Raw genomic sequence first — 20,646 nt, 5'->3', positions numbered from 1 at the left:
CCAAGTAAACATCACAGGCCACAGCTGTTTCTAAAAACTTTATGAACAAGAAGAACATGAGGCCAATATAAAATAAAATCCACAAATCATGTTGCTTATTCCCAGGCTCAACCATCATGAGTCCAGGGAAGCTAAGCAACTCCGGAGATAGTATGTTGATGCCTATGTGATTATTGTAACTCACTGAGGGACGAGTGCCACAGGCATGTGGCACATGGACAAAGACCTTTGATTCTGCCCATGAAGACACCATGTCAGGGCATGACAGAACACACTGAAAGGTGAGACAGATAATACTTGCAAGCATGTCAGCCACCTGTGCCATCAAGCATGCAGGATGCTTTCTAGGGTCAAAGCTTGTTTGACTCAGTTTCCTTTATTCCATTCATTTATTCTTGCAGAATCATCCATCTATGTCAGCTCATCAGCTTCATTCCCATTTTCTCTTCCCAAATCCCAGTTTCCTCTTTTCTACTTATTCACAATAGGCAAAATTGTGCCTGTGGGAGAAAGTGGGCAGGCTCTTCCTAATGCTCCCTTGCTGTGTCACCAAAAGCAAAATAGATATGCTGGTTTTCTCTGGAGCTGTTAGCATTGTTAACTGTTCTTATTCAGATGCTTATAAAGACCACAGAGCTACTGCCCAAAAAAAGCTGAAAAAATTCATCCACATCAACTTAGCTGGTTAGAGGTTTATGCGATGGCTACAAGGTTTTCAGGTTATGACCCAGTTTTTTCCCACTTACCTTGGCTTTCCCATCCTGGGCTGACATATATCCGACACACATGCTCTCCGTCGTGTGGCTCCACAGAAATTCCACTGCCGTAAAAGAGAACACAAATAGGCATATTCAGATCACAGATGGAAAATAAATCTTTGCTTTTTAATAGAACAGTTAAAGATAGCTTTATATTTAACACACTCAGTTCCCCACTTTCCATTTGCTCGTTCATAAATGTCAAGATGATTTATCACTAAAACTGTGTAATGCCATTTACTGTGAAATGAAAAATGTATTTCTTTCCTGTCAAAACTTATGATTATTACATGTAAAATAAATGCTCTTCTGTTTGACTCTTGTAACATTAAATGCACACACACACTCATACATACGGTATACAGTGATTTAGTAAATGTAATATTCCATAGTGTGGTTTCTTTTAAAACACATGCGTGCGTGCACACACACACACACACACACACACACCAGGTCTTAATTTCTTTCTTTATTGAGATGGAGTTTCACTCTTGTTGTCCAGGCTGGAGTGCAATGGCACGATCCCAGCTCACTGAAGACTCTGCCTCGCAGGTTCAGGTGATTCTTCTGCCTCAGCCTCCTCAGTAGCTGGGATGACAGGCATGTGCCACTACACCCAGCTAATTTTGTATTTTTAGTAGAGACGGGGTTTCACCATGCTGGCCAGCCTGGTCTCGAACTCCTGACCTCAGGTGATCCACCCGCCTTGGCCTTCCAAAGTGCTGAGATTACAGGCGTGAGCCACCGCACCCAGCCCTTAATTTCTAAATACCATTCTCTACAAAAAAGAACCAGGATTCTTTGGAGAAATGTCCATTCCAGAGCTGGGACACAGAAAATATAAAATGAATCTAGAACATCTTGTTGTACCAGAAAAGTAAGGAAATGCTCAAAGAATAAAGAGGACTTATCCAAAAGACCCAGGGGTCAACTTGAAGGGCTCTTACTGGCAAAAATCTGTGCCTATCAAAATAAATAATGAGAGTAATAAGTTAAAACCACTGAACAAAGTCAGAATCAATGAGCCCATACTGATCCAAACAAATAAATGGGGAAGAAGACAAAGCTCTTCCTTCAGCAGAATGCCAACTAATAAGTATAGAAAAAATAACATTTTTAGAAAATAATGGTTGCTAAAACTAGTAGGTAGAAATTTGAAGAAGGATGGGCTATTTACATAGCTTCAAAGTATCTCTCCAAAAAATTCTTCTAACAGGAAAAACTGTTAGTTCACTGTGGAAACACCTGATGGACTCCAACTTAACTCAATGAACAAAGCTAACACCACCAATTAAGGCACAAATCAGCACCATGTGCCTTTTGATAAGATACCTTGAGACACAACACTTCTGTGGTATTTGGTATTCGTGACAAAAATGCATAACCAGAATTGAATGAGGAAACATCAAACAGACTTGAAATAGCAACACTCTACTAAATAACTGGTTTGAACTCTTCAAAAATGCCAAAGTCAGAAAACACAAAGTTGGGAAACTTCCTGTTTAAAGAAGACATGACAACTGAACACAATGTGTCATTCTGGATTGTACCCTGGACTTGGTGGTGGGGAGAGATGTTATAAAGGACATTATGGAAACAATTGATAAAGTTGGAAAAGGGACTCTGGGTTAGACAGTAGTGTTATATCAATACTAACAGCCATGACTTTGATAACTGTACTGCGATTATTTAGTAGAATGGCCTTGTTCTTAAGAAATACTCACCAAAGTATTAGGAATAAAGGAGCCTGATGTCTCCAATTCACTCTCAAATAGTTCAGGGAAAAAAAATGCACTTATTTGTTTGTGTGTATGTGCATGTACATGTGCATGCTCGTGTGCACATAGAGGGAGGAGGGTGTGAGGATGGGAAACAAATGGAAGGAAAGGAAAACACTGGTTGAATCTGAGAAAAGGAATCATGGTTGTCCCTTGCACTATTCTTGCAACTTTTCTGTATGTATAAAACTATATCTAAATAAAAAGTTACAAAAAGAAAACTGCAAACATCCAGGCATGCCCACAAAGCTCTGTCACATTCCAGTACATAGCATCAAAATTCTGAGTTTTTGAAGGCGTTTTTAAAGTTGTAATGTACTCCAATAAAAATTTCAAAAGTCCCTGATAATAAAACTGCATTGCTCAACACTAAACCCTGTCCTCCAGGCCATCCATCTGTTTATATCTCTAAGCTAGTTAAGCCTGGAGACAAGTGTTTGAGTTGAGACCCAACTGTGTGATCCATGATCTCTGAAGGCTTTGCCAGACAGGTAGGGAAGAAAGAGGCAGTAAGGGTCAAAATGGAGTTCCTCAGATACATGGCTCATTCCCTCATCATTAATTAGTTATCAAACCTGCCAACCTGCTCAACAGACGCTCCACTGAAGAGTGCAGGAAAAGTGTCATGCAATGAAGCAAGTTCTCTTTACCAGATGTTTTTTTTTTGTCCACACACATCTGCTTTAAACTTCAAAAATCTTGACAACCAGAGCAAGGTCTTGGATAGTCTAACTTGCCTAACAGAGGAAAGGCACTCAAGTCTTACTGAAGTGCCCTACAGTAGTGACAATAAATTTTATTCAAATACAAAGTTAAAGCATTTCTAAAATTGCACCTTTTCCTCATGCCCCAAATATTAAGGGGGCAACTGCTCAGGAATTAGCCAAGAAAAATCATAAAAATATAGCCAATATGACCATGAGAGCAAAGAATAAAGACGTTACCCTTTATTTTTAAAATATCATTTTAATCATTTTTAAATGTATTATTCTCCCTATAAATGTAGTCTGCTTTCAAAAAATGGAATAAACATAAAAATTTAGACTTACAAAAGATGATAAATTAGGATACACTGATGAACTTCATTAAATAACTATTTTTATATGAATGGTTTTCAATAAAATTGCTAGATCCAGTGTTTAGGAGTTTTTAAGGAAAATAACTCAATATCTAAAAATTCATTCTTCACTGTTTTCACAAACATTTATCCCATCCCACAGTAAAAGGCAAAGCATCGTACTGACACATTTTTTAATAATGACAATTCAAATCAGTTATCAGTTATTAATTCACGCTAGCTTGAAAATCTCAGAAGAAATTGTCTAGGATTTAAATTATAAAACACTTTTAAGAGAAATTATTTCATTACTTGTAGTACATGCATAATGCAAGTTAATTTAACAAATTATTTCTTAGTGGAAGACTTCAGGGAAGTAGGACAAGGAGGAGCTAACACTTAGAATCTATGATGGGCCAGGCATTGTCTTTCATAGCAGAACTCAGCAAAGCAGAAATGGGGAACCTGAGGCTCAGAGAAGGGAAGCAGTATGGTTTAAGTCATTTTACTAGGCGCACAGACTGGATTTCAAGCTGGACTCTGGGATCACAAAGCCTGTGGTATTTCATTGTTACATCACTCTGAAACCTACTCAGTATAGATAAGGATTTATACTTGTTACACATTAAGAAGACTAAATTCCTTACAAACACCAAAAGACATGAAACATCAAACACAAACAACTCTTAAAACATTTTAAATCTCTCTTAAGGAAAGTTTTTAAACCATAACGAAACCCAGAGACCATAAAAGATGGCCAAGATCAATATATTTGACTAGTTAAAAAATATTTATAGTGTTTTCCTTCTTTTTTTTTTTTTTTTTAAAGACAAGAGTTTTACTCTGTCACCCAGGCTGGAGTGCAGTGGCACAATCTCAGCTCACTACAACCTCCGCCTCCCAGGTTCAAGCGATTCTCGATTCTCCTGCCTGGCTAATTTTTGTATTTTTACGAGAGACGGGGCTTCACCATGTCAGCCAGGCTGGTTTCGAACTCTTGACCTCAGGTGATCAGCCTACCTCAGCTTTTCAAAGTGCTGGGATTACAGGAATGGGTCACCTCGCCTGGCCTGTTTAGAGTGTTTGTTTTTGCCATTTGGAGAAAAATGAAAGTCAAGAGATGAATGACAAATTTGGGGAAATATTTGCAATTCATACCATAAACAAAAGGCTAATTTTCTTAATATTTAAAGATCTCCTACAAATCAATGAGACAAATATCCAAAGAAAATGCAAAAAGGATATGAATAAAAGGGAATATGAATGGCTCTAAAACATATGAAAAGATAATTTACATTACTCATACTAAAAGAAATGCAAATTAAAATCACAAGGTACCATTATCAGGCTTCAGACTATTATCAGACTACCAGGTTTCAGATATCAAAAAGTTTGAAACAACATTGTGATAGCTGGGAGTGGAGAAAAGAGCAGATTCATACAGCAGTGGTGGGAGTATGGCCATCTGGAAGAACATTCTCTTAATCCATGGTAATTATGTTCTGTAATGTTGATGAACACTGAATTAGCCAATAATGAGCCACTACAGGTAGGGAAAATACAGGGCTAAGTTCCTGCAAATCTCTGGTCAAAACATTTTTAACAGCATATCAACAAATAACTTTATTTTATATGTGTTTCTGTTTAATCTTTTTTTTTGACAGAGTCTCGCTCTGTCACCCAGGCTGGAGTGCAGTGGTGCGATCTTGGCTCACTGCAAGCTCTGCCTCCCGGGTTCACATCATTCTCCTGCCTCAGCCTCCCTAGTAGCTGGGACTACAGGGGTCCGCCACCACGCCCGGCTAATTTTTTGTATTTTTAGTAGAGACAGGGTTTCACTGTGTTAGCCAGGATGGTCTCTCATTCTCCTGACCTCGTGATCCGCCCACCTCGGCCTCCCAATGTTTAATCTTTTAAAAATACTTACTTATTTATTTACAAATAATTATATGATGCACAAACACTAGCCAAGAAGGGTTTAACGTTTTCCTGATGCTGGGTAACATGCCCATAAATTCCTTTGGCTTTCTCAGTAAACTATGGCAAGGACAAAAAACCAAACACCGCATGTTCTCACTCATAGGTGGGAATTGAACAATGAGAACTCATGGACACAGGAAGGGGAACATCACACTCCGGGGACTGTTGTGGGGTGGGGGGAGGGGGGAGGGACAGCATTAGGAGATATACCTAATGCTAAATGACGAGTTAATGGGTGCAGGAAATCAACATGGCACATGGATACATATGTAACAAACCTGCACATTGTGCACATGTACCCTAAAACCTAAAGTATAATAATAATAAAAAAAAAAAATTTCTTTGGCTTTCAAGGTACAAAACAATGCTGTCCTCTATGCTTTTTTTATTGGTCATCATTCCATGAATCTACTAATTTAGCTGCTTTTCCATCTTTTCCATTGCTGCATATATAGATGTTACTTAAGCACCTTCTGGAGCAGCCTCACATACACATCAGTGAGTTTCCTCTTCTTTTATCTGGGTGTATCATATTGTTGATTCATTAACAATGAATTCACCACTAATAGCACTGTAATTTCTGCCTAAATGAAGCTTATCCAAAATGCACATTTTTCCCCACGAGACACTACCATCTTCTCGCACTTTGAAACACCAGACAGCACTTCAGCACTACGCTTGGCACAATTTTAAATGGCAAAATCATCATTAAAAAGTGCAAAAATGTGGAAAACATGGCACAAAATAGACCATGAAATGGATACATTCGTAGTACCAGAGCTGAGACAGGAAGGCAGAACATCATCCTGTTCACCTCAGCTGGGAATGTGCACATGAGGTGACTCAGAATGTTTACCACTTCACGCATGTCCACAAGTGACTATGAGAGTGCTGAAATGCTGATTCATGGATTACAAATAAATGTTAGCAAGTAGGCAAATTAACAAATACAGAATCCAGGAATAATGAGGATTGACTGTATATATCAAAATTACACACTCTTTGACCTAGCAATTCTAGATATTTATTCCACAGATACGCCCTTATATATATAAAATAACATATTTATAAGAATCTTCATCAAAGTAGCTTTAATCAGCAAGAAACTGGAAACCAATTAATTGCCTATTGGACATATGTAAAACTATGATACTGTGTACAATGAAATACTATGTAACAATTAAAAACAAACGAGGAAGCTCTACATGGATATGGAACCAACTACACTGTTTTTCAAACTTTTTGATCACAAACCACAATAAAATCCAAAACCAAATCAAAACAAACAACAACAAAAAAAACCCACACGTTGTCATTTACTACACACATCTATTTATAACTAAAATTTCACAAAGTAATAATTGCTCTTCTACTTAACAATGTATTGATCTCTTCTACTGGGTTCTTTATAGTCTACTTATTGCTTTTTAAAAATCCTGCTTGTGATTTACTAAATTGATGTAGAACTCATTAATGTGACATGCTGCGGTTTAAAAAAAAAACACTAATCTACAAGATAGCTTGGCTAAAAAAAAAAAGGTAAGGTGGAGAATAATGTATAGATATGGTGCTGCCATTTTTGTGAAATAAAATAAAAGACGATCATGTATGAACATGCTTGTAAGTCCACAGAGTCTCTCTGGAAGACTATCTTAGGAACTGGTAGCAATGGTTGCTCCTGTAGAGGGAACTAGTTGAGTAAGGAACTTGAGTGAAGGGCAACCTATTTTTCACCACCTTCTGAAACTTCTGAATTTGATTCTGTTTTCATATATTTCCTATTTTTTAATTTTAAGAATCTTGATTACCCTGTTAACCTACAATATATATGAAAAATTTCTTCCCTGTTTAGATGAAGACATTCTGATTTTAGCATATATTTTAATTGTCCCTCATTAGAATGTATTATCATGATGTGAAACTAGTCTAAAACTTCCAATTTGTTTCTTGTCTCACGATTATCTAAAACATAAGCAAATCTTGGGATGGGGCATGAAGAAGCCTCTACTTCCATTTACACCATACACATATACTTAAGGCAAAATCTGCTATGTTCAAAGAGCAATCAAAACAAACAGAACAAAACAAACACACACTGTACCTGACAACTTCCTCAAGCTGCTTTTCCATCACAAATTTTAAAAGGTCAAAATCATTATAAGTTTTTTTTTAAATAAATAGAGACATTTGTGAGTAAGGTTTATCTCACAAAAAAGCTTTCAAAATGTGTTATTAGTTAAGTCCTAATTTATAATTAAAACTCAGCAAAGAGTAGTACAAAGTTTGCTCAAATACGGTTACATGGAAAAATTTAAAATTTCAGTAAAAGAGTAGCATTTACCATCAGTGATATCTGGAAGTCTATAATGTGTCTCCTGATTTTGAGTACTTAATCTGAAATTCTTCCATATACTGAAAATTGAAGTTTATGGTAAGAGTATTAAAAGATAATTCTAATAACACAGCAAACCTGGGAAATGCTACTTCATAGCACTGGAATTTTTCCAGGTGTAATGATTACATGAGGGAGACCATGAACTCCGGCAACATGGGTAAATGAGTGGCCTGAAGTGACACATCTGAGCCTGTGAAAGCACTGGCTATAACGGCCTCGGTGTGGTCAAGCTCAAGCTTATTTCCATCTAGAGAAGCTTCTAGCCTTTCAGTAATGATCATTTTCTCTTGGTAGTGACTAGTAACTGTTTATAACCTCAACTACTGATTGAAAAATGCTTATGTTCTTTAGAAGGCCAAAGCCCAGGGCTTTGTGGGACTTCTAGAAATGCCCAGACCACGAAAAGATTCTCATCAGAAAACATTAACAACACACTAAAATAAGTTCCTGAGTAGGTTTAACATGAGAAACATGGACACAGAGATTTGGCAGAATTCTTCTCCATCAAGTGGCTTCTTAACACATCATGTCATACAAATGCAATGTGAGAAACAGTACACACCATTGATCCTGTTCCAACATTGGAGAATGGCTTAGATAGGGATGCGCTGCACGTGTGCGCTTCATAAATGATGGATTAATTGCATTCTAAGAACCTTCAGGATGTATTTGTACTTAATCTTAGAGGCTAGCCTTTCCAGGAAGTTGTATTTAAGAATTTGGAACAAGTAAATTTATATGCCCAACAGTGGTACTACTTCAGTCTTGGTGGAGCTCTGCTATATAAAGCAGCCTTTAATCCCCAGTGCAAGGCTTTCCCTCCTAGTGGCATTTAAATCACCAGCTTTATGGGTTAAAAGAGCTACAAGCTACCTCTCTCATGATGTTTTCCCTAGGATACTTCTCTTTCAAAATCATCCACATATCATCCTGTTTAAATTAAGTCAGACAAAACCGTTTCCTTACCAGGTTTCAAGTAAGTTTTTTCTATCCAAATGGATTCTTTTTTCTGACCAGAAAGAAGTCATCAGCCACTCTCCTCCTCTTTAAAAATATATATACATATATTGTCCTCCAATTGTTGTTAACAACCCCCAGCTGCACTGGCTCCCACACCCACTTAAAACCTCTCTGCTTGGCTTCACATCCCAGACTTGCTTGCAAGAAAAACAGAACTCCAAAATCAGAACCGTCTTGGGCTAGACAGTTGCCAAGTTAGCTGCCACTCCTGAGCCTTAGGTCAAATGGCATGCCCTGAGACATTTTGCACAGTATTTAAGTTACTCCTTACTGAATAAAGAGAAATTCATTTTTTAAATGGGAAGAATGAGGCGCTGTAAATAGAACAGCCTCCTCTTATCACTGTAGATTTTTGCCCCTGGTTGTTAAGGTCTTTATAACCAGTAGGGGGTTTATCTCTAGAAAAAAAAAAATGCAAAGACGCTTTACTGTCTTGACATGGAATCCTTAGACTCCTATAATGCATGTCCCATTACGGCCGTGAAGAAACTTTGACTTGGCATGCTTCCCTGAAAAACTTTCACCACTTAACTGTCTTGGGAGCAACAGGGATTGAGTTCTATAGAATCCTGGTTACACTAAGCCAAGAAAATAATCATTCCCTCTTTCCAAGGCTTGTTCAGATTTGTTAAAGACTAACCAACAAAGGATGCTGACTGAAAAGAGGAGGATGTGGGTCAAATAGTAACACGAGCCCTGGAGGACACTTCAATTATCTTCCTGTTTTATCCTTTTATTGTATTAGAAGCTGCTGGAAACAGGGCCACTTGGTTGGGACTTGGAAGTTCTCTGGTGAACAGAAAACCATTCAGTAAAACACGTTTTATTAAAACACAATTTTATTCATTCAACCAATATATTTTTAGGATTTATTTCACGGTAAACTCTATTAATCTTTGAGCAGATGAAACTGACTATAAAATTTCCTGAGTGTAGTAAGAATTACATAGTCACTAGAATTCTATTCATAAATTTTTGTATTCTATATTTCAGATGGAAAACTTTGTGAGCCAAAAAATAATAATTCTTGGCAAGATAATCACTAGAACTATACTTCTCTTGATGGAGAAGAAAATTACAGATGAAAATCTATTTCCAATATTCAGAGTATATTAGTGATACAATATATAGAGATATGTTCATGATTTAAAGGAAAGAAAGTCCTGGTATAAACAAAGCGGCAGATTATAGATACTTGCAATCAATATCTTTGTATTATAAAACCAAAACTAATTCTGAAAATATTAATCTCAGAGCACTACTTCATCAGATTAATGCTACTCTTCATTGTTGAAAAGTTTAAATATCATGTCTGCCTCATTCAGCTTGCATCTAAGTTACTTAATGTTCTTCTTTCCATCTGATCCTTAAATAAGAACTAAAATGTGGCTTATCTCTTAAGAGATATCTTCACTATAGTGAAGATGTAACAATTCCAAAACATTGCTGAGGCACTAAAGAAATGAGCTTCCAACCATGACAATGGACTGTCACATAGAACAAAGTTTTAATTCCATTTTTAAGATAAAGTTATTAACATCAGACAAACATCTATAAGTACCTCTTTTCCCACTACCAGCCTAAAAGCTAATTTGCCTTCTCTTTGACAGTTATTTTTATGATCATGTGAGCCCAGCAGAAATGCCTAGTCATGAGTGCTCACTGTGGCGTGTGCCATGTAATGGAAATAAGTGATATTGCTGGTGCCCTGAGAATGAAGCTCCTTTGAAGTACATGTGTTTATATGTGCTCGCCAAATTTTTAATACCAGTAAAACCAAAAGGCGGTTTGGAATTTTAACTAACAGTAAAATAACCTTTTATCTTTTTAATGTTCCAGGAAGCATCAATTCAATTTAACATTTTTTATTTTGAAACCACGGCATACTTTGGTAACAGCAACAAAACAAAGTACTTGATAAAGAACTTTGCCTATTCTGAAAAGAGGGAGGAAAATACTGCATTTGAGTTCTAATTGGCCACAGTTAGATTTGATAGAGCTATGTCTACAATGATAAAATAACTCATTATCCTTTCAGGTAATTATGTGAGAACCTGCGAAAATTTTCATATAATAAATCATATACCATTAATATAAAGTTTAAAATCAAGGAAAACTAAACAATGTATCATTTAGGGATACACAAAAGTGTGAAAAAGCTTTCAGGAAAAGTAGGGGGTAAACACAAAGTAAAGGATGGGGAGAAAGCACAGTAGTAAGATCAGAGAGGCCCACATGGGGGCTTCAAACATATGGGTAATGGGTAATTTCTTAGGCTCAGTGGCAGGTCCACAGGTGTTCCTTTTATTATTGTCCTTTATAACTTACAAATTTATTATGTCCTTCTTTTAAAAATATATGAAACATTTCATAGTAAAAGATGAAAAAAAGGATAAAAGGGTAGCTGGACAAATGGAAGCAGGATCATGTACAAAAGTTAATTATCAGCATTATGAACACATCTGTCGATAGGAAAGAACCTGAAGTTATTCTCTGGGTAAGGTGGGGTTAGCTCAATGGCAAGGTAACAATTACATGTGTGCTCATCACATAATCAGGCTCTGGATGAACTGTGGGCCTCAAATCTGTTTAGGATGAAGAACTCCAATACAAGCTTGGCACAAAGGCCACTGGCTAAACACACAGCCTCTTTTTACCTCTAAGAGCCCATATGGCTCCTATCCTAAATTGCTTAAGATTTTTCTTAAAGACATGGAATCTGTTTTTCACTGATCCCCATATTCACTGCTTCCTACTGACCACTCCCTGGCAGATACCCTTGAACTTCATAGGGTCTACCAGGCTCCCAACAACACATGTTTTGGTACAAGGTGCAAAACAAGAAATTAACCCATATACTAAGATTGGCTGTTTATGCTATATATTTGCATATATTCTAATTACCTGTATCTAATTACAAGTTTAAAATGGTAAAGAACTCATTTTTTCACCAGAAGACTTGATTTGATATGCCTTTGTTTATTCATTTATTAACCATACTATATACGGCAGCCTCAATAAAGCACTTCTGTAGAGGCCTGGAAAGCACATGTAATTGTACTTCAGCAGGTAAAAATATATTGGCTTATTTTTTCTCTAAAAGCAGAGAGAAAATTAATTCTTTTCAGCTGTTTCATTCCAGGGACAAGCATTTGCTTTGCGTTAAATCAGCCATTTGTAGGCTGGGCTTTGTCGGCATCTCATGATCTGGGGGTAGGAGGTGGCCGGATGCGTGTTGCAAACATGTTCACATCCAAATTGTCCCTTTACAAGGCTATTTGCAGAGACTTTCCTCTGTGATCCCTTTAAACTGCCTCAAAATTATCTAGTTCTTGGATGCTCCTCATTATTCAACATTTCCAACCAATATTGTTTGGTTTTTTATGAGCATGAGAATATTTTCTTTTGTATTTCATTTTTCTGGAACAAGAGTCAACTTCTTTAAAGTTTCTGCTAAATCATCAATAAAGAAACTCCATTTGGCACCTAAATCATCCATCCAATAATTATGGGGAGCCTATTAAGTTAAATATGACATAGCTTCTGCCCTCGAATAGTTCACAATCGGGTGGTATGATTCTTAGAAGCAGTGGAATTTTCCGGTGCCTGGAAACATATTTCAAACCTCTATAGCCCCTGTGTGTGTCACTGGAGCTCAAAGACCTATGATTTGTTCCTCTCAAATAACTGAGTTCAGAACAAAGATTAAGAAGTGCTGGCCTACGAGAAGGGACTAGGATGTGTCACAGTCATTGTTAGAAGGAATGTCAATTGCATGGTGCTAACAGAGCACAAGGAAGGAGCAAATTACCTGGGGGAAGGGCTTCCAGAGGATTCCAAGAAGATTCACATTTGATCAGGGTTTTAAAGACTTGTATTGGCCCAGAGCTTAGCACAGCAAGAGCATATGCAAGTTATTGGGGAAAAAAATAACTCTTTGGAAGACCAAGTGATGTGGGGTGGCCAGAGTTGAGACATTGAGAATGAATGAAGGAAGAGAAAAACTAGTTGAACTCCATGAACATAAACAATTATTACAATTATTTGTCATTTTTTTTTAAAAAAAACAGAACTAGCCAGAAATAACACTGAAAGCATATTCTGAGGTCAGATCAGGGGATGCCATTTCCCATCAAGTTAGGTAGCTCCCATTTGTGCTATAGGAAATTCACCAGCAGAGGGTGTGTGTGAGTGTGTGTGTGTGTCTGTCTGTCTGTGTGTGTGCTGCCTGCTGAAAAATTAAAGGTAGAGAGCATTGAAGTAACAGTAACATATACATGTTTGTTTTAGTTTAGCATAGATAGGAAGATTCAACATTTAGCTTAGACATAAACTAATTACATACACTTATGTCACTCTTGGGTTGAACAGTGTCCTTCTGATCTTGGGATTGGTGTGGCTCTCTAGGTCAGGTTTTCATTTTTGCCCTTTCTTCTTTGGGGAAGTCTTCTCTCCAGCCCCTGGTTTGGGACCCATGGCTATGTTCTCTGGGCCAGCTGCAGAATTGTTATATAGAAAGAACTCTGGGAGCAATCATGGAGATGGGACTGAGGGGACAAATAGAGGAAGAAAGGCTGGAGGTGAGGAGGCTAAGGAGGTGAGGGAAACTTGATTACAGACTGGAATGTAAGAGGACACACATCATATTTGTCTAGAGGGTCCCCAAAAAGAGAATCAGGATCTACTGATGAAAACCAAAACCCAACATCTGCCTAAAGATGGCAACAGAGCACCTTAATTTGTCATCACAGCTCATTAGATGAAAGGGCTTAAAAGGTTTATTAGTTATCTACTGCTACGTAATAAATTCTCTCAAAATGTGGTGGTTTAAGACAGCAAACACTTACTATCTCACAGTTTCTGTGGGTCAGAAATTCCATGGTGGCTTCATTGGGTGGTTCTTTTGCAGGGTCTCCAATGAGATTTCAGTCAAGATGTTGCCATAGACTGCTGTCATCTGAAGGCTCACTCAGGTCTCTGAGGCCGTTGGCAGGAAGCCCCGGTTCCTCAGAAGCAGCTGTTGGGAGGAAGTCGCAGTTTTTTGCGAAGTGGGCTTCCCCACAGTGCTGCTTGAGTGTCCTCATGACATGGCAGTTGGTCTCACCCAGAGGGAGTGATTCAACAGAGAGCCCAAGGAGGAAGCCACAATGCCTTTTTGACCTAGTCTCAGAAATCGGACATTGTCACTTCTGCCATAAATTTATTGGTTGGAAGTGAGTCTCTAGTGTTTGGCTCACAGTCAAGGGCAGGGAAATTGAGCTCCACCTCTTGAAGGGAGGAGTATTCAACAAACTATGGAAAAAGTACCGGTAACAAGGTCACACAAGTGGACTTTGAAAGTTCCTTCATACCTGAGGTTCTCCGATTCTATTCATGAATCAGTACACAAAGGGCAAACCTCAAAAGTGTCTGTTACTTGAGTCATATCACCTTGGAAGCAGCCCACTGGAGCTCTGATAACTAAGGTATTTGTCAAGAGGAAAGTCTACGTAACGGCTTCCAGGAAACTCCATCAAGTGGCAGTGAGGTTTGACTGAAACTGCTTGTGTGGTGTAATGAGAACATTATTTACAATTTTGAGAAAAGAAAGTGGACACAGAAAAGGCTACAGTAGGAGATTGTGTGATTCTATTATTCTTGGGACCAAAAAAGTGATTAACAATATACAGCAGTTAAGTATTTTTTTTTTAAATTTTGGAAATTGTTTTATTTGGATGTGTAGAAAAGAAAGACTTCTGAGCTTTCCTGGTTACTAGAAATTACTGAGCATCCAGGAGCCACGAGTTTATAGTTATGCTCTTATGACAGTGAAAAAGCAATAAATGGGAAGTCACGGTCCAAACATGAAGCAAATTAATTTATAGCCTGATTTGGAGCAACTGATAGAAAGGAGAATCCACTTGATCTTGATGACTGAAACCACGGCATACTTTGGTAACAGCAATCTTGAAACCACGGCATACTTTGGTACTTGATAAAGTACCTGATAAAGAACTTTGCCTATTCTGAAAAGAGGGAGGAAAATACTGCATTTGAGTTCTAATTGGCCACAGTAAAACAGTTTGATTTGATAGAGCTATGTCTACAATGATAAAATAACTCATTATCCTTTCAGGTAATTATGTGAGAACCTGCGAAAATTTTCATATAATAAATGCAGGCAGAGGTTTATGACAAACCCTGATCTTTATGGGTCTGATCTTCTGCTTCCAGGGTATGCAGTGAGCACTATTTACACTATAATCTTGATGCTGTTAATGCTGGTTACTGACATTATTTAGAATCAACCCCTGATCAAATTATAGAGACAAGTACAGATATAAGAAGGCAAATGTTAATAATAATAACAACAATGGTATTGTTGACAGAAGTTGAGGTGAGGTAGGAGAGTAAAAGAGGAAGAGAAAAGGAGAAAAGCGAATGCTATAAGGTCTGAATGTTTGTTTCCTCCAAAATCCATGTTGAAACCTATTCCCCAATACGGCAGTATTAAGATGTGGGACCCTGAAGAGGTGATTAGGTCATGAGGACTCTGCCCTCATGAATGGATTAATACCTTCACAGATTAATGGGTTATCATGGGAGTGGAACCGGTGGCTTTATAAGAAGATGAAGAGAGACCTGAGCTAGCACACTTAGCCCCCTCACCATGTGACATCCTGTGCCCCTGTGGGACTCTACAGATAGTCCCCGCCGGCAAGAAGGCCCTCAACACATGCTGCCCCTTGACCTTGGACTTCTGAGCCTCCATAACCGTAAGAAATAAATTAATTTTCTTTACAAATTACTCAGATATTCTGTTAGTTTTAGGTATTCTGTTATAAGCAATAGAAAACAGACTAACAGAAAACAGTGCATGAACTTTCCTTAACTTACATAGTTGAAGTGGTGAGGAATGTTTGATAGACATTAAAGTTAATGCATCAAGAAACAGTGTGTTAAAGTGCAATAAAATTAAACATATTATTTCAAGTTAGAGTAGAATTCCAACAAAAATCAGGAAGGAAGGGAAGTGGGACATGGTGTGAGCTAAGTTTTTAATTTTTTCACAGCAAGGGGTCACAAGTTACTGACTAATCAAGAAATAGATGTGTGAGCACATTCTATAGAGTGAGGGTGTTTCCCGTGAGAATAACCAGAACCAAAGACTGACTCGTGGCTCTGGAAATGGAGTGTAAAAGGTGACTTTCACATCTTTGATTCCTGTCCTTCTATACTGTTTGAATTTACTTTGTTTCCTATCCTTCTATACTGTTTGAATTTGTTTTCTTACCAAATACTTAACATTCATAACTTTTATAGAAAGTTCACATAATTGGTAGCATCTATAAGTTGACATTAGCCTATGTTCGCCAGGTTTTAGTAGATAAGCTTCACAAGCATCAACACCTCCAGTTAACGAACGGCAAGGTTTCACTTATTTCATAAACCAGCACTTCACACTTAATGCTTCCTCTTGAAATAAAGAGTAGGAACCAGTTTATAAATCACTACATTGGTAATAAAAACTATATAACGTGAGCTAAAATACTATGACTTATCCTTAAATATGCATTTCTGTACCACCAAAAATGAAAAGACAACCAAAAAGACATTACAGTTTTCAGGGTTAACACAAATGGGTAAGAGTCCAGGCTCAGCAAAGTACTGTGATACTCCTTTTTAGGAATAATCGATGAAACAATTTTAATGCCCGCCCCGCCCCCCGCAATCCACCGCTGCCCAAACACTAAGGGTTATTCTTCTGAGGTTTTTTGTTTGCTTGTTTTATTATACTTTAAGTTCTGGGATACATGTGCAGAACATGCAGGTTTGTTATATAGGTATACACGTGCCATGGAGGGCTTGCTGCACCCATCAACCTGTCATCTACATTAAGTATTCCTCCTAATGCTATCCATCACCTAGGCCCGCACCCCCTGACAAGCTCTGGTGTGTGATATTCCCCTCTCTGTGTCCATGTGTTCTCACTGTTCAACTCCCAGTTATGAGTGAGAAAATGTGGTGTTTGGTTTTCTGTTCCTGTGTTAAGTTTGCTGAGAATGATGGTTTCCAACTTCATCCATGTCCCTGCAAAGGTTTTATGGAAACCCCATGTCCATCCTCTGCATATGTTTAAAACCAACCAGGTTGGGTTTAACTATCTAACTGGAAGACTATTCAAAGGATTCAACAACGATTAAGATACCAAAGAAGAAAACTAGTATTTGTCTTGGTTTAACAAAACATGACTGTTAAAAAGCACATCTCCTTGGAATAACCTAGGTACTACGTACAGAGGGTAGAAGGAGACACTATGGCAAAAAAAAAAAAAAAAAAAAAAAAAAAAAATACAGCTGGTGGTTAGTGTCCAGGTGGAGAAAAAGGCCTTTTATATAAAGTGTACTTTTTCTCTGAGGAATGAACAAAGAGATTTTATGAAAATGTTTTGGGCTTCTATAGAAAAAATGTTTTTTATACCCATAAAAAACACTCAGTCTTCTATTTTATAAACTATGAAGGGACGTGTACTGTAGCAATTGACAACAATCACACAATATACATCAGGCACCACTCACGCTTTCTGTAAGGAAATTTATAGGACGGGTTAAACTACCACAACCCCCGTGGATGACCTATAGTGTTTGTATTAAAAAAAAAACAAAAAACAAAACAGAAGAATGGACTAATACACTGAGCTATCGCCATACAGTAGAATATAACACAGCAATGAAAATGTACAAACTCCTACAGCATGTAACATTGTTGAGTCTAACAAGCTTGAATGCTGACTGAAGATTAGACACAAGTGATACATATTCCTGATTCTATTTATATAATAAATAAAACCAGGCAGAACTAACCATGGTGTTAGAAGTGAGCATACTGTTTAAGGGGATAGAGACCAGAAGGCATCAAAAGGGAACTTCTGGGGTTGTGGTAAAGTTCTATTTTTTTTTAATCTGGATGCTGGTTACAGGCGGTGGGTTTACTTTGTGATAAATCATCAAGCAGTTGCAGTTATGATTTGTACACTTTTCTAAATGTATGTATGTTTCAGTTAAAAATAGTGCCCCTGCTAATGCATGTGTCACCTTTATGCAGATTTTTTTAATGTGTCCCCTCTGGAGAGATGGATTAGAAAAAGGCAACCCTGTGGTCAGCGGCAGCCCCACAACTCTGTGCCTTCACGGAGGGTGGGCTGAGTTTCATCCCCACTGGTGCTTGGCTAGAAACAAAACCACACATCTGGATGGACATCTGCAAATCTGCAAAAACGCTCATTTGACCCTCCCTCACCACAGCTTTATGAGGAGGCCAGGGCAGACGCCCTTGTTTTACAGATGAGGAAGTAGCATGGAACAGCAAGACCAATGCATGAAGGTGTCATGGCTAACGAGCCACGGAGCCAGGACTGACCTCTAGGCCAGTAGCTCTTCACACGCTTATTCCTTTTGGGGAAGGGGAGCAGGAAGAAGCTTCTCTCTCTATTACTGTGTGCCTTGTTATGGGTCACCTCAAATGCTTTGTGGAATAAGATAAGGCATGAATACAGGGTCCAACGTTCTTAATACTAGACTTTAGTAAAGGTCCTTGGTTCTAAGCTTATTTGAAATATATTCTCTAAGTGTATACTTAAAAATGAACACTCATCTTTTACATGCTTACCTATGGGAAAAGATCAGTAGAACAGGGAAGTTCAGATATCAATAAAGCATGCTGACCCTCCCCCAGTTTAAAATTATTGACTTAAGGGTATAAACATTTTCATTTTTTCTTGGAAAAAAAAATAGAAAGACACACACAATGCATATGTCTCACTTACCTAGAAGTGTCTGCTTATTTTGGGAGGAGTCAGGCTCAGCAGAACATCTGCACGAACGGAGAACAATCACTCCGCCAAGCACGCCATCTTCACTGGCGAGGAAAGGCGAACCTAGACAGAAAGGACTAGTAGTTATTTTTCAGTGAATTTTACTTTTTTAATTTTCAATTTTCATTTGATTATTAGAACAAAAATGTGGCATGAATAAGATCTTGAAAAATGCCCATTTTCAGATAATCACCATTGTTCATACCTCATTATATACTTGATGGCAAAGGCAGGTTTATGCCTGAACAGGGGCCATTTGGCAAAGAAAATGCCACATGCTGTCAAGGAGATGTAAGTGGGGGAGGGATGTGCATTACTGTATTCAGAATGGAATTGGAAACGTCACCAGATTAAAGGACCAAAACACAAATACAAGAAAAAACGCTCAACCACTCCCTTTGATCAACTCTTAGGGATCACTTACCACAGGCTCTCCCTGCTGTCAGGGACACACCACCAAAAGTTTCAGTTTACTACTTTAAATGCAATTTGAAACAATAAGCCACAAACTTTATTATAAACATTTTTAAATGCTTCTGATGGTTCTCACAAATAAGGGTGAAACTGCATTTCTATGATGAGAGTCTGGTGGTTAGAAAGAGTTGGGCCTCCTTGAGATCTCACACACTGAACCATTGTGAACATTGTATTTTAAAACTCCTCATTTTTCTTGCCCAAGGACATCTTCAAACATCTGGCATAGCAAGTGAGCACGTGGAGAATAAATGCAAAATTAACCCAAGAACTATCAAAGAGAGTAGTAAAAAATCAAACCCAACCAAATTGGATTTGGTGGGAGCTTCTGGTTAAACTTACTATATTAAATACATGTATTTTTCTCCCTCCCTCTCCAAATCCTAGTGAACTGATGGGAAAGGAAGAAGAAAGCCATAGCCCAATAAGGGCAGAGAAAGAAGCAGACAAGGAAAAAACTGACCTTTTGGAAAACAGTAAGAAGACAGATAAGTGGTTGCTCACCTAGCAAACCCATGAAAGCTGAAACCTAAGTTTTCATGAGGCAGGAGAAAACTGGAGTGGAGGATACCCACAGGAAACCAAACCAGTTTTACCATAAAATGCAAAAAGTTTCAGAAATTGTAGGCTTCAAGTTCCTCTGAAGGCAGGGGTACAGGGTAGAGATGATAAAAGATGGTAGGTTGACAGTGTCCAAAAGAATCCTCTAGACCAGAGGTTGTCCTGCTAAGAATGCCATTATTTTGTTTTGTTTTTAGTTTTTAAAGGGTTGTTTAAAAAAAAAAAAAAAAAAAAAGGAGGAGGAGTAAGAGAAGGAGGACAACATGGCACAGAGACCGTGATACAGGCTGCAAAGCCCATAATCTTTATTCTCTAGCTCTTTACAGAAAAACTTTGCCAACTCCTGATCTAGAACAGGAGATCAGAACTGCAATTCCTTTCCAAAAAGGAAGTGACTCCTCCCTAACCCTGAAGAAGCCAGGATATTTACTCTCTAGAGAAGGTGAACCAGAGAGTTGAGACTTGGGAGCATCAGGGTTAGCCCGGGCAGGAAAGAGGCTACACACTGAAAACAGGGAGCTGAGGTGTAAGTCTTTATGCTAAACAGTGAAATAACCAGCTCCCAGGATGCAAGAAATCAAGCTGATATCCCCTCCCAGCAACGCAGCCAACTCAAGACTAAAAACCTACTTGAGAGACACCCCCAAGAAAACGTGTCCTTGCCTTAGGGTAAGAGCTTCAAGATGACAAGTATGACTCGTACACAAAAGGTTTTTAGTTGGGCTTGCCGTTTAACTATTAAATAGTTAATACCAAACAGTTGATATTTA

General features: G+C 38.1%; 1 protein-coding gene across 6 annotated transcripts in view; it reads right to left on the bottom strand.

Annotated features, from left to right (window-relative positions):
- The window catches only part of TASP1 (taspase 1), a 259,013-nt gene that overhangs the window by 28,387 nt on the left and 209,980 nt on the right, over positions 1 to 20,646 (bottom strand). For all 6 annotated transcript variants that reach the window (XM_055265078.2, XM_055265085.2, XM_063633986.1 and 3 more), the window contains 2 exons: positions 18,794 to 18,904; positions 747 to 820 (listed from right to left, as the gene is read on the bottom strand). In XM_055265078.2, the coding sequence (XP_055121053.1) occupies positions 747 to 820; positions 18,794 to 18,904 (185 nt within the window). Of the gene's footprint in view, positions 1 to 746; positions 821 to 18,793; positions 18,905 to 20,646 lie in introns of those variants that run through there.

This window comes from Symphalangus syndactylus, chromosome 24, assembly GCF_028878055.3.
Source record: "Symphalangus syndactylus isolate Jambi chromosome 24, NHGRI_mSymSyn1-v2.1_pri, whole genome shotgun sequence".
Classification (NCBI taxonomy): domain Eukaryota; kingdom Metazoa; phylum Chordata; class Mammalia; order Primates; family Hylobatidae; genus Symphalangus; species Symphalangus syndactylus.
The sequence above is the reverse complement of the archived record's forward strand: the minus strand, read 5'-3'. Positions and strand labels throughout refer to the sequence as shown.